This window comes from Oncorhynchus masou, chromosome 5, assembly GCF_036934945.1.
Source record: "Oncorhynchus masou masou isolate Uvic2021 chromosome 5, UVic_Omas_1.1, whole genome shotgun sequence".
Taxonomy (NCBI): Eukaryota; Metazoa; Chordata; class Actinopteri; order Salmoniformes; family Salmonidae; genus Oncorhynchus; species Oncorhynchus masou.
In genome coordinates, this window is record NC_088216.1 from 13,426,569 (window position 1) to 13,441,568 (window position 15,000).

The 15,000-nt window shown below is 43.9% G+C and overlaps 1 protein-coding gene across 1 annotated transcript in view; it reads right to left on the reverse strand.

Moving 5' to 3' along the window:
• LOC135528248 (polycystin-1-like) overlaps positions 1 to 15,000 on the reverse strand; it is a 143,441-nt gene that overhangs the window by 87,426 nt on the left and 41,015 nt on the right. Inside the window, exons 5-9 of the mRNA XM_064957204.1 lie at positions 13,011 to 13,174; positions 11,711 to 11,958; positions 9,479 to 9,739; positions 7,108 to 7,276; positions 1,875 to 2,061 (exon numbers count right to left, since the gene is read on the reverse strand). Of these exons, the coding sequence (XP_064813276.1) occupies positions 1,875 to 2,061; positions 7,108 to 7,276; positions 9,479 to 9,739; positions 11,711 to 11,958; positions 13,011 to 13,174 (1,029 nt within the window). The remainder of the gene's footprint in view (positions 1 to 1,874; positions 2,062 to 7,107; positions 7,277 to 9,478; positions 9,740 to 11,710; positions 11,959 to 13,010; positions 13,175 to 15,000) is intronic.

Below are 15,000 nucleotides of genomic sequence, written 5' to 3' on the forward strand. Positions count from 1 at the left end.
CATTCTAGAACATATCACACGTCCTTTACACATTCTAGAACATATCACACTTCCTCTACACATTCTAGAACATATCACACTTCCTTTACACATTCTAGAACATATCACACTTCCTCTACACATTCTAGAACATATCACACTTCCTCTACACATTCTATAACATATCACACTTCCTTTACACATTCTAGAACATATCACACTTCCTTTACACATTATAGAACATATCACACTTCCTCTACACATTCTAGAACATATCACACTTCCTTTACACATTCTAGAACATATCACACTTCCTTTACACATTCTAGAACATATCACACTTCCTCTACACAATTTAGAACATATCACACTTCCTCTACACATTCTAGAACATATCACACTTCCTCTACACATTCTAGAACATATCACACTTCCTTTACACATTCTAGAACATATCACACTTCCTTTACACATTCTAGAACATATCGATGTGATGTCGTAGGGAGTTGTAGTTCCCAACAGGTCACTATCCTACTAACGATGTGATGCAGTAGGGAGTTGTAGTTCCCAACAGGCCACTATCCTACTAACGATGTGATGCAGTAGGGAGTTGTAGTTCCCAACAGGCCACTATCCTACTAACGATGTGATGCAGTAGGGAGTTGTAGTTCCCAACAGGCCACTATCCTACTAACGATGTGATGCAGTAGGGAGTTGTAGTTCCCAACAGGCCACTATCCTACTAACGATGTGATGTAGTAGGGAGTTGTAGTTCCCAACAGGCCACTATCCTACTAACGATGTGATGTAGTAGGGAGTTGTAGTTCCCAACAGGCCACTATCCTACTAACGATGTGATGTAGTAGGGAGTTGTAGTTCCCAACAGGAACCGTCCAACAGTTTGGGGTCACTTAGAAATGTTCTTGATTTTGAAAGAAAAGCACATTTTCTGTCCATTAAAATAACATCAAATTGATCAGAAATACAGTGTAGACATTGTTAATGTTGTAAATGACTATTGTAGCTGGAAACGGCAGATTTTTAATGGAATATCTACATAGGCGTACAGAGGCCCATTATCAGCAACCATCACTCCTGTGTTCCAATGGCACGTTGTGTTAGCTAATCCAGGTTTATCATTTTAAAAGGCTAATTGATCATTAGAAAACACTTTTGCAATTATGTTAGCACAGATGAAAACTGTGGTTCTGATTAAAGAAGCAATAAAATTGGCCTTCTTTAGACTAGTTGGGTATCTGGAGCATCAGCATTTGTGGGTTCGATTACAGGTTCAAAATGGCCAGTAACAAAGAACTTTCTTCTGAAACTCGTCAGTCTATTCTTGTTCTGAGAAATGAAGACTATTCCATGTGAGAAATTGCCAAGAAACTGATGATCTCGTACAACGCTCCCTTCACAGACCAGCGCAAACTGGCTCTAACCAGAATAGAAAGAGGAGTGGGAGGCCCTGGTGCACAACTGAGGAAGAGGACAAGTACAGCGTGTCTAGTTTGAGAAACAGACGCCTCACAAGTCCTCAACTGGCAGCTTCATTAAAAGTACCCGCAAAACACCAGTCTCAACGTCAACAGTGAAGACTCCGGGATGCTGGCCTTCTCGGCAGAGTTGCAAAGAAAAAGCCATATCTCTGACTGGCCAATAAAAAGAAGGTTTTGAACATGTGTGTGTGTGTGTGTATATGTATGTATGTATGTATGTATGTGTGTGTGCGTGTGTGTGCGTGCGTGCGTGCGTGCGTGCGTGTGTGTGTGTGTGTGTGTGTGTGTGTGACTATGTCTCACTGTAGGAAGCCATAAACAGAGAAACAGATAGCGAGCTACACCAGCCAACACACACACACACCAGCCCCCCCCCCTCCTCTTCCCACTACTCACTGTGTGACTCTGTCGGCCAGCCGTATGCGTAGCGGGTCAGTGCGGACCACGGCCAGGTCTCCCCCTGTAGAGGAGCACTGTCGCCTGGCCTCGGACCAGCTGAACTCCCCTGGAACCAACTGGAAGCACTGGGACGAGTCTGTAACACTGCATTGGAACACTGCATCCCTGGGACAGTATGGAGTGGCTGGGGGGCATAGACAGGGGGGGACGAGAGGAGAGACATCCATGTTGTTGTAAATACTGTGCTGTTTCTATGTTTCTATGTGCCGAGAGAGAAAGAGGAGAGGAGAGAGAACGAGGAGAGAGAAAGAGGAGAGGAGAGAGAAAGAGGAGAGAGAAAGAGGAGAGGAGAGAGAAAGAGAAGAGGAGAAAGAGGAGAGAGAAAGAGGAGAAGAGAGAGAAAGAGAGGAGAGAGAGAGAAAGAGGAGAGGAGAAAGAGGAGAGGAGAGAGAAAGAGGAGAGGAGAGAGAAAGAGGAGAGGAGAGAGAGGAGAGGAGAGAGAAAGAGGAGAGGAGAGAGAAAGAGGAGAGGAGAGAGAAAGAGGAGAGGAGAGAGAGGAGAGAGAAAGAGGAGAGGAGAGAGAAAGAGGAGAGGAGAGAGAAAGAGGAGAGGAGAGAGAGAGAAAGAGGAGAGGAGAGAGAAAGAGGAGAGGAGAGAGAGAAAGAGGAGAGGAGAGAGAAAGAGGAGAGGAGAGAGAAAGAGGAGAGGAGAGAGAGAGGAGAGAGAAAGAGGAGAGGAGAGAGAAAGAGGAGAGGAGAGAGAAAGAGGAGAGGAGAGAGAGAGAAAGAGGAGAGGAGAGAGAAAGAGGAGAGGAGAAAGAGGAGAGAGAAAGAGGAGAGGAGAGGAGAGAGAAAGAGGAGAGAGGAGAGAGAAAGAGGAGAGGAGAGAGAAAGACGAGGAGAGAGAGAAAGAGGAGAGGAGAGAGAAAGAGGAGAAGAGAGAGAAAGAGGAGAGGAGAGAGAAAGAGGAGAGAGAAAGAGGAGAGGAGAGAGAAAGAGGAGAGGAGAGAGAAAGAGGAGAAGAGAGAGAAAGAGGAGAGGAGCGAGAAAGAGGAAAGGAAAGAGAAAGAGGAGAAGAGAGAGAAAGAGGAGAGGAGCGAAAAAGAGGAGAGGAAAGAGGAGAGGAGAGAGAAAGAGGAGAAGAGAGAGAAAGAGGAGAGGAGAGAGAGAGAGAAAGAGGAGAGAAGACAGAGATATAGAGAGATAGAGAGTAGAGAGAGAGAGAGAGAGAGAGAAGACAGAGAAAGGGCAACCAGTGAAGAACACGCACCATTGTAAATACAACACATATCTATGCTTATTTATTTTATCTTGTGTCCTTTACCATTTGCACATTGTAAAAAAACACTGTATATATATATAATATGACATTTGTAATGTCTTTATTGTTTTGAAACTTCTGTATGTGTGATGTCTACTGTTAATTTTTATTGTTTATTTCACTTTATATATTATATACCTTACTTGCTTTGGCAATGTTAACACATGTTTCCCATGCCAATAAAGCCCCTTGAATTGAATTGACAATTGATATAGAGAGGAGAGCTAGAGAGAGAGGAGAGGAGAGAGAGAGGAGAGGAGAGAGAAGAAGGAGAGGAGAGAGAAAGAGGAGAGGAGAGAGAAAGAGGAGAGGAGAGAGAGAGAGAAAGAGGAGAGAGAAAGAGGAGAGGAGAGGAGAGAGAAAGAGGAGAGAGAGGAGAGAGAAAGAGGAGAGGAGAGAGAAAGAGGAGAGGAGAGAGAAAGAGGAGAAGAGAGAGAAAGAGGAGAGGAGCGAGAGAGAGGAGAGGAGAGAGAAAGAGGAGAGGAGAGAGAAAGAGGAGAGGAGAGAGAGAAGACAGAGATATAGAGATAGAGAGGAGAGCTAGAGAGAGAGAAGACAGAGATATAGAGAGGAGAGAGAGAGAGAGAGAGAGAGAGAGAAAGAGGAGAGGAGAGAGAGAGAAAGAGATATAGAGAGATAGAGGAGAAAGTTCTAATATGTGACAGCCAGACTAAAGTAGTACTTCAACACTACTTGCCACTGTATTCCAGACTAAAGTATTACTTCAACACTACTTGCCACTGTATTCCAGACTAAAGTATTACTTCAACACTACTTGCCACTGTATTCCAGACTAAAGTATTACTTCAACACTACTAGCCACTGTATTCCAGACTAAAGTCTTACTTCAACACTACTAGCCACTGTATTCCAGACTAAAGTATTACTTCAACACTACTAGTCACTGTATTCCAGACTAAAGTCTTACTTCAACACTACTAGCCACTGTATTCCAGACTAAAGTATTACTTCAACACTACTAGTCACTGTATTCCAGACTAAAGTCTTACTTCAACACTACTAGCCACTGTATTCCAGACTAAAGTATTACTTCAACACTACTAGCCACTGTATTCCAGACTAAAGTATTACTTCAACACTACTAGCCACTGTATTCCAGACTAAAGTATTACTTCAACACTACTAGCCACTGTATTCCAGACTAAAGTATTACTTTAACACTACTAGCCACTGTATTCCAGACTAAAGTCTTACTTCAACACTACTAGCCACTGTATTCCAGACTAAAGTCTTACTTCAACACTACTAGCCACTGTATTCCAGACTAAAGTCTTACTTCAACACTACTAGCCACTGTATTCCAGACTAAAGTCTTACTTCAACACTACTAGCCACTGTATTCCAGACTAAAGTATTACTTCAACACTACTAGCCACTGTATTCCAGACTAAAGTCTTACTTCAACACTACTAGCCACTGTATTCCAGACTAAAGTCTTACTTCAACACTACTAGCCACTGTATTCCAGACTAAAGTCTTACTTCAACACTACTAGCCACTGTATTCCAGACTAAAGTATTACTTCAACACTACTAGCCACTGTATTCCAGACTAAAGTCTTACTTCAACACTACTAGCCACTGTATTCCAGACTAAAGTCTTACTTCAACACTACTAGCCACTGTATTCCAGACTAAAGTCTTACTTCAACACTACTAGCCACTGTATTCCAGACTAAAGTCTTACTTCAACACTACTAGCCACTGTATTCCAGACTAAAGTCTTACTTCAACACTACTAGCCACTGTATTCCAGACTAAAGTCTTACTTCAACACTACTAGCCACTGTATTCCAGACTAAAGTATTACTTCAACACTACTTGCCACTGTATTCCAGACTAAAGTATTACTTCAACACTACTAGCCACTGTATTCCAGACTAAAGTCTTACTTCAACACTACTAGCCACTGTATTCCAGACTAAAGTCTTACTTCAACACTACTAGCCACTGTATTCCAGACTAAAGTCTTACTTCAACACTACTAGCCACTGTATTCCAGACTAAAGTCTTACTTCAACACTACTAGCCACTGTATTCCAGACTAAAGTCTTACTTCAACACTACTAGCCACTGTATTCCAGACTAAAGTATTACTTCAACACTACTAGCCATTGTATTCCAGACTAAAGTCTTACTTCAACACTACTAGCCACTGTATTCCAGACTAAAGTCTTACTTCAACACTACTAGCCACTGTATTCCAGACTAAAGTCTTACTTCAACACTACTAGCCACTGTATTCCAGACTAAAGTCTTACTTCAACACTACTAGCCACTGTATTCCAGACTAAAGTCTTACTTCAACACTACTAACCACTGTATTCCAGACTAAAGTCTTACTTCAACACTACTAGCCACTGTATTCCAGACTAAAGTATTACTTCAACACTACTAGCCACTGTATTCCAGACTAAAGTATTACTTCAACACTACTAGCCGCTGTATTCCAGACTAAAGTATTACTTCAACACTACTAGCCACTGTATTTCAGACTAAAGTATTACTTCAACACTACTAGCCACTGTATTCCAGACTAAAGTATTACTTTAACACTACTAGCCACTGTATTCCAGACTAAAGTAATACTTTAACACTACTAGCCACTGTATTCCAGACTAAAGTATTACTTCAACACTACTAGCCGCTGTATTCCAGACTAAAGTCTTACTTCAACACTACTAGCCACTGTATTCCAGACTAAAGTATTACTTCAACACTACTAGCCACTGTATTCCAGACTAAAGTGACGAGTCTCTGTTCTTCATCCCTCTAAAGCCAGATGCTCTCAGCTAGCCTCTCTCTCTATCTCCCTCTTCCTCTTCTCTCTATCTCCCTCTTCCTCTTCTCTCTATCTCCCTCTTCCTCTTCTCTCTATCTCCCTCTTCCTCTTCTCTCTATCTCCCTCTTACTCTTCTCTCTATCTCCCTCTTATCTCTCCTTTACTATAATCTCTGGTTTGTAGTGTGGCCAGCCTCTCTCTCTCTCTCTCTCTATCTCCCTCTTATCTCTCCTTTACTATAATCTCTGGTTTGTAGTGTGGCCAGCCTCTCTCTCTCTCTATCTCCCTCTTCTCTCTCCTTTACTATATTCTCTGGTTTGTAATGTGGCCAGCCTCTCTCTCTCTCTCTATCTCCCTCTTCTCTCTCCTTTACTATATTCTCTGGTTTGTAGTGTGGCCAGCCTCTCTCTCTCTCTCTATCTCCCTCTTCTCTCTCCTTTACTATATTCTCTGGTTTGTAATGTGGCCAGCCTCTCTCTCTCTCTCTATCTCCCTCTTCTCTCTCCTTTACTATATTCTCTGGTTTGTAATGTGGCCAGCCTCTCTCTCTCTCTCTCTCTCTCTCTATCTCCCTCTTCTCTCTCCTTTACTATATTATCTGGTTTGTAGTGTGGCCAGCCTCTCTCTCTCTCTCTATCTCCCTCTTCTCTCTCCTTTACTATATTCTCTGGTTGGTAGTGTGGCCAGCCTCTCTCTCTCTATCTCCCTCTTCTCTCTCCTTTACTATATTCTCTGGTTTGTAGTGTGGCCAGCCTCTCCCTCTCTCTCTATCTCCCTCTTCTCTCTCCTTTACTATATTCTCTGGTTGGTAGTGTGGCCAGCCCCTCTAACTCAGAGCCATTGATGGACACACCAGAGTTGAAGAGAAACAGAATATGAAAGTGACACAACTTCACAGGCACTCACAGAGGGAGGACGAGACGGTGTGTGTGTGTGTGTGTGTGTGTGTGTGTGTGTGTGTGTGTGTGTGTGTGTGTGTGTGTGTGTGTGTGTGTGTGTGTGTGTGTGTGTGTGTGTGTGTGTGTGTGTGTGTGTGTGTGTGTGTGCGTGCGTGCGTGTGTGTTTGTGTGTGTTTTGTGTGTGTGTGTATGTGTGTGTGTGTTCTGACCTCTAACGACCTCCTGTCCTTCCTTAGTGATCCTCCAGTCCACCGCCACGCCCTCGCCCCCCCAGCTGACCAGTCTTACCGCCAGGCTCTGATTGGCTACGGTCAGCGGTGGGCAGTGCAGCTCCAACCGAGGGGGCAGAGTCACTCTCACCTCCCTGCGTGCACACACCTGGACACACACGTGCGTGCACACACACATGTTCTGGTAAATTCACACACATCCAAGCATGGGTTTCTGTGTATTGTGTGTACTGTACAGTGGTGTAAAAAAGTATTTAGTCAGCCACCAATTGTGCAAGTTCTCCCACTTAAAAAGATGAGAGAGGCCTGTAATTTTCATCATAGGTACACTTCAACTATGACAGACAAAATGAGAAAAAAAAAATCCAGAAAATCACATTGTAGGATTTTTAATTAATTTATTTGCAAATTATGGTGGAAAATAAGTATCAATAACAAAAGTTTATCTCAATACTTTGTTAAATACCCTTTGTTGGTAATGACAGAGGTCAAACGTTTTCTGTAAGTCTTCACAAGGTTTTCACACACTGTTGCTGGTATTTTGGCCCATTCCTCCATGCAGATCTCCTCTAGAGCAGTGATGTTTTGGGGCTGTTGCTGGACTTTCAACTCCCTCCAAAGATTTTCTATGGGGTTGAGATCTGGAGACTGGCTAGGCCACTCCAGGACCTTGAAATGCTTCTTACAAAGCCACTCCTTCATTGCCCGGGCGGTGTGTTTGGGATCATTGTCATGCTGAAAGACCCAGCCACGTTTCATCTTCAAAGCCCTTGCTGATGGAAGGAGGTATTCACTCCAAATCTCACGATACATGGCCCCATTCATTCTTTCCTTTACACGGATCAGTTGTCCTGGTCACTTTGCAGAAAAACAGCCCCAAAGCATGATGTTTCCACCCCCATGCTTCACAGTAGGTAGGGTGTTCTTTGGATGCAACTCAGCATTCTTTGTCCTCCAAACACGACGAGTTGAGTTTTTACCAAAGAGTTCTATTTTGGTTTCATCTGACCATATGACATTCTCCCAATCTTCTTCTGGATCATCCAAATGCTCTCTAGCAAACTTCAGACGGGCCTGGCCATGTACTGGCTTAAGCAGGGTGACACGTCCGGCACTGCAGGATTTGAGTCCCTGGCGGCGTAGTGTGTTAATGATGGTAGGCTTTGTTACTTTGGTCCCAGCTCTCTGCAGGTCATTCACTAGGTCCCCCCGTGTGGTTCTGGGATTTTTGCTCACCGTTCTTGTGATCATTTTGACCCCACGGGGTGAGATCTTGCGTGGAGCCCCAGATCGAGGGAGATTATCAGTGGTCTTGTATGTCTTCCATTTCCTAATAATTGCTCCCACAGTTGATTTCTTCAAACCAAGCAGCTTACCTATTGCAGATTCAGTCTTCCCAGCCTGGTGCAGGTCTACAATTTTGTTTCTGGGGTCCTTTGACAGCTCTTTGGTCTTGGCCATAGTGGAGTTTGGAGTGTGACTGTTTGAGGTTGTGGACAGGTGTCTTTTATACTGATAACAAGTTCAAACAGGTGCAATTAATACAGGTAACGAGTGGAGGACAGAGGAGCCTCTTAAAGAAGAAGTTACAGGTCTGTGAGAGACAGAAATCTTGCTTGTTTGTAGGTGACCAAAAACTTATTTTACACCATAATTTGCAAATAAATACATAACATTTCTCATTTTGTCTGTCATAGTTGAAGTCTACCTATGATGAAAATTACAGGCCTCTCTCATCTTTTTAAGTGGGAGAACTTGCACAATTGGTGGCTGTCTAAATACTTTTTTGCCACACTGTAACTTACAAGACTAAAAAGATTTTCAGCTCTTTAACATTCAAGGTAAGAACGATAGAATTACCTCTGGAATGATAGAACGATAGAATTACCTCTAGAATGATAGAACGATAGAATTACCACTGGAATGATAGAATTATAGAATTACCTCTAGAATGATAGAATGATAGAATTACCTCTAGAATGATAGAATTACCTCTTGAATTATATAATTACCTCTAGAATTATAGAATTACCTCTACAATGATAGAACAATAGAATTATCTCTAGAATGATAGAATTACCTCTAGAATGATAGATTTACCTAGAATGATAGAACAATAGAATTACCTCTAGAATGATAGAACAATAGAATTACCTCTAGAATGATAGAACGATAGAATTACCTCAAGAATGATAGAACGATAGAATTACCACTAGAATGATAGAACGATAGAATTACCTCTAGAATGATAGAACAATAGAATTACCTCAAGAATGATAGAACAATAGAATTACCTCAAGAATGATAGAACAATAGAATTACCTCAAGAATGATAGAACTAAATAATTACCTCCTTGGGTCCGGCCCAGGTGGTGACACTGACAGGGTAGCGCCCAGGTACGGCGTATTTATGACGCGTCGTCATGTCGACCGTTTCCGTAGCGTTGACTCGGGGTGAAAGGTCACCGAAGTCCCAGGAGAGGGTGACAGGGGTCACCGAAGAGAGGATAGACAGATGAGCGGAGGAGTGGACGCTGACGGGAGGGAAAGGAGGGAGAGACGCAGCGAAGTCCACCACAAAGACGTCATGGGCCAACGTCCAACCACATTCCTTTAACCAAATCAGAGCAAAGTTGGAGTTAGTCCCACCACACCGCTTTCACTAATCAGAAGACAGTTACATATAGGATCACAGTTGGATCACTTTGTAAATCCCAACACAGAGCTGCTACATCTGTACTGTACGTTACTATGGACACTGCCTTCAGAAAGGATTCATTCCCCTTGACTTATTCCCCTTGACTTATTCCCCTTGACTTATTCCCCTTGACTTATTCCACATTTTGTTGTGTTACAGCCTTTAAAATGGATTTTATTAATTTTTTTCTCTCACCCAGCTACACACAATACCCCATAATGACAAAGGTAATACATGCTCTTACATCATTTTGCAAGTTTATTGAAAATGAAATGCAGAAATATATCATTTTCTGAAGTATTCACACCCCCTGAGTCAATACTTTGTAGAAGCACCTTTGGCAGCGATTACAGCTGTGAGTCTTTCTGGGGAAGTCTCTAAGAGCTTTGCACACCTGGATTGTACAATATTTGTTGTCAAGTTGGTTGTTGATCGTTGCTAGACAGACATTTTCAAGTCTTGCCATAGATTTTCAAGCCGATTGATGACAAAACCTGTAACTGGGCCGCCCAGATGCATTCAATGTCATCTTGGTGAGCACCTCCAGTGTAGATGTGTTTTAGGTGACTGTCCTGCTGAAAGATGAATTGATCTCCCAGTGTCTGGTGTAAAGCAGACTGAACCAGGTTTTCCTCCAGGATTTTGCCTGTGCTTTAGCTCTATTCCATTTCTTTTCATCCTAAAAAAACTCCCTAGTCCTTGCTGATGACAAGCATAGCCATAACATGATGCAGTAACCCAAAAAAGTCCAACTTAAAAAAGTTTTATATACATTATATGAAGAGTGGTACTCTGTGATATGTTGTGTTGGATTTTCCCCAAACAAAACGTTTTGTATTCCGGACAAAGTAAAGAAAATTGCCACATTTTTGGCAATTTTACTTTAGTGCCATATTGCAAACAGGATGCATGTTTTAGATTTTTTTGTTTAAATGTAACAGAACTTTTCACTGTCATTTAGGTTAGTATTGTGGAGTTACTACAATGTTGTTGATCCATCCTCAGTTCTCATATCACAGCCATTAAACTCTGTAACTGTTTTAAAGTCACCATTGGCCTCATGGTAAAATCCCTGAGCAGTTTCCTTCCTCTCTGGCAACTGAGTTAGGAAGAACGCCTGTGTCTTTATAGTGACTGAGTGTATCGATACACCATCCAAAGTGTAACTAATAACTTCATCATACTCAAAAGGTACATTCAATGTATTATTATATACACATCTACCAATAGGTGGCCTTCTTTGTACTGGAAAACCTCCCTGGTCTTTGTGGTTGAATCTGTTTTTGAAATTCACTGCTTGACTGAGGGACCTTACAGATAATTGTATGTGTGGGGTACAGAGATGAGGTAGTCATTCAAAAATCATGTTAAAGATTATAATTGCACACAGAGTGAGTCCATGCAACTTAGTATTCGACTTGTTAAGCATATTTTTATTACTGAACTGAAGGCTTGTCGTAACAAAGTGGTTGAATACTTATTGACTCAATACATTTCCGCTTTGCATTTTTAATTAATTAGTAAAAATGTCAAAACATATCATTACACTTTGACATTATGGGGTATTGTGGGTAGGCCAGTGACATAAAATCTCAATGTAATCCATTTTAAATTCAGGCTGTACCACAACACCATGTGGAGGAAGTTAGAATTCAGACTGTACCATGTGGAACAAGTCAAGGGGTGTGAATACTTTCTGAAGACACTGTATATGTACTAATGTAAATAGTTTTCAATAATAAAGCCACCAGGAAGTTATAACAAAAACAAGGAAGTAATCAGGAAGTTATAACAAAAACAAGGAAGTAATCAGGAAGTTATAACAAAAACAAGGAAGTAATCAGGAAGTTACAACGAAGAAAAGGTCATGAGGAAGTCGTCCACCTTCATGACGTGAGGCTTGGTGCAGGCAGCAGAGCACTGAGCTTCACTGATGCGGTTGGGTTCATAGTTGGTGCTGCAGAGACACTCCCTCCGCGCCCCCAGGCCCCCGTAGCGTTGGGAGGCCCCGTAACACACAGAGTTACACTCCTCCCGGGAGAAGTTACCCGGCGTGGATGAAGAGAAGATGACCAGCTCACTGCCTCCTCCACTGTGGTCACTGTCCTCCAGACAGGCTGCATAGTTCAGACCTGGTTCATCAAGACATTCATCAATCAACCAATCAATCAAGCAATACATCTAGAAATGAATGAATTACAACCACTGTGTGTGTACTGTCCTCCAGACACACAGTACAGTTCACAGATCAATCAATTCAACAACTACTGCTATGTGTGTGTGTTTCTCTGTGTGTCTTACCACAGGTGAGCAGTGACACGTTGAGTAGTGGTTGGTGTCTCAGGGTGTGTGTGTGTGTGTGTGTGTGTGTGTGTGTGTGTGTGTGTGTGTGTGTGTGTGTGTTTCTCTCTCTCAGTCTTACCGCAGGTGAGCAGTGACACGTTGAGTAGTGGTTGGTGTCTCAGGGTGTGTGTGTGTGTGTGTGTGTGTGTGTGTGTGTGTGTGTGTGTGTGTGTGTGAGCAGTGTTGAGTAGTGTGTGTGTGTGTGTGTGTGTGTGTGTGTGTGTGTTTCTCTCTCTCAGTCTTACCGCAGGTGAGCAGTGACACGTTGAGTAGTGGTTGGTGTCTCAGGGTGTGTGTGTGTGTGTGTGTGTGTGTGTGTGTTTTCTCTCTCTCAGTCTTACCGCAGGTGAGCAGTGACACGTTGAGTAGTGGTTGGTGTCTCAGGGTGTGTGTGTGTGTGTGTGTGTGTGTGTGTGTGTTTCTCTCTCTCAGTCTTACCGCAGGTGAGCAGTGACACGTTGAGTAGTGGTTGGTGTCTCAGGGTGTGTGTGTGTGTGTGTGTGTGTGTGTGTGTGTGTGTGTTTCTCTCTCTCAGTCTTACCGCAGGTGAGCAGTGACACGTTGAGTAGTGGTTGGTGTCTCAGGGTGTGTGTGTGTGTGTGTGTGTGTGTGTTTCTCTCTCAGTCTTACCGCAGGTGAGCAATGACACGTTGAGTAGTGGTTGGTGTCTCAGGGTGTGTGTGTGTGTGTGTGTGTGTGTGTGTGTGTGTGTGTGTTTCTCTCTCTCAGTCTTACCACAGGTGAGCAGTGACACGTTGAGTAGTGGTTGGTGTCTCAGGGTGTGTGTGTGTGTGTGTGTGTGTGTGTGTGTGTGTGTGTGTTTTCTCTCTCTCAGTCTTACCGCAGGTGAGCAGTGACACGTTGAGTAGTGGTTGGTGTCTCAGGTCAGGTGGTTGGACACAGAGCATGTTCTCTGGGTGACGCACCTGCACTCCCCTCTCCTGAAGCCAGCTCACCAGACGAAATAACTTACAGTCACACACAAACGGGTTGCTGCTTAAGTCACTGTGGAGGGGGAGGGAACGAGAGAGGGAGGAGAATGGGAGGGAGGGTTGGGAGGAGAGGGAGGGAACGAGAGAGGGAGGAGAATGGGAGGGAGGGGTGGGAGGAGAGGGAGGGAACGAGAGAGGGAGGAGAATGGGAGGGAGGGGTGGGAGGAGAGGGAGGGAACGAGAGAGGGAGGTGAATGGGAGGGAGGGGGTGGGAGGAGAGGGAGGGAACGAGAGAGGGAGGAGAATGGGAGGGAGGGGTGGGAGGAGAGGGGAGGGAACGAGAGAGGGAGGAGAATGGGAGGGAGGGGGTGGGAGGAGAGGGAGGGGAACGAGAGAGGGAGGAGAATGGGAGGGAGGGGTGGGAGGAGAGGGAGGGAACGAGAGAGGGGGAGGAAAATGGGAGGGAGGGGTGGGAGGAGAGGGAGGGAACGAGAGAGGGAGGAGAATGGGAGGGAGGGGTGGGAGGAGAGGGAGGGAAAGAGAGAGGGAGGAGAAAGGGAGGGAGGGATGGGAGGAGAAAAGAGAGGGAGGAGAGGGGGGGAGGGAGGGAAAGAGAGAGGAAGGGAGGAGAAAGAGAGGAGAGAGGTGGATGGAGGGGAGAGAGAGTTGGACAGGGTTGGGTACAGACAGTTAAGAGAGAGGGAGGAGAGGGATGGGAGGAGAGAAGAGAAGAGAGGGAGGAGAGGGATGGGAGGAGAGAAGAGAGGGAGGAGAGGGATGGGAGAAGAGAAGAGAGGGAGGAGAGGGATGGGAGAAGAGAAGAGAGGGAGGAGAGGGATGGGAGGAGAGAAGAGAGGGAGGAGAGGGATGGGAGGAGAGAAGAGAGGGAGGAGAGGGATGGGAGGAGAGAAGAGAGGGAGGAGAGGGGTGTAATTAACAGTAGTGTTCTTTGTGTGGGTGTGAGAGTGAGTTCATAGTGGAAATCTAAACATCAGAGAAATAACAGAGAGATCCTACCAACACATTCTCTCTCTGTCTATTTTAGTCTATGTTTCAGTTGGAGATGTAAACAGAGAAATAACAGAGAGATCAAACCAACACATTCTCTCTCTGTCTATTTTAGTCTCTGTTTCAGTTGGAGATGTAAACAGAGAAATAACAGAGAGATCAAACCAACACATTCTCTCTCTGTCTATTTTAGTCTCTGTTTCAGTTGGAGATGTAAACAGAGAAATAACAGAGAGATCAAACCAACACATTCTCTCTCTGTCTATTTTAGTCTCTGTTTCAGTTGGCTTTATGGGTGGGTACAGTCTATGTACATTGAAGCGATACGGCCTGAGGGGTGTGGTATATGGCCAATATACAGCGACTAAGTGCTGTTCTCACAGTCCGATATACCACAGCTGTCAGTCAGTCAGCATGCAGGGCTCCAACCAGCCAGTTTATAATGAAGTACATACCACATAGAGACAGACAGTATACCATATAACAGTATGACATCATGACTGAGATGAAAATGTTTCATAATCACACACCTAACCAGAAAGAGAGAGAGAGAGAGAGAGAGAGAGAGAGAGAGAGAGAGAGAGAGAGAGAGAGAGAGAGAGAGAGAGAAAGAGAGAAGACAGAGAAGGAGAGAGAACGAGAGGAGAAAGAGAGAAGACAGAGAAAGAGAGAGAACGAGAGAAGAAAGAGAGAAGACAGAGAAAGAGAGAGAACGAGAGAAGAGAGAAAGAGAAAGAGAGAAGACAGAGAAAGAGAGAAGACAGAGAAAGAGAGAAGACAGAAAGAGAGAGAACGAGAGAAGAGAGAAAGAGAAAAGACAGAGAAAGAGAGAACAAGAGAAGAGAGAAAGAGAGAAGACAGAGAAAGAGAGAGAATGAGAGAAGACAGAGA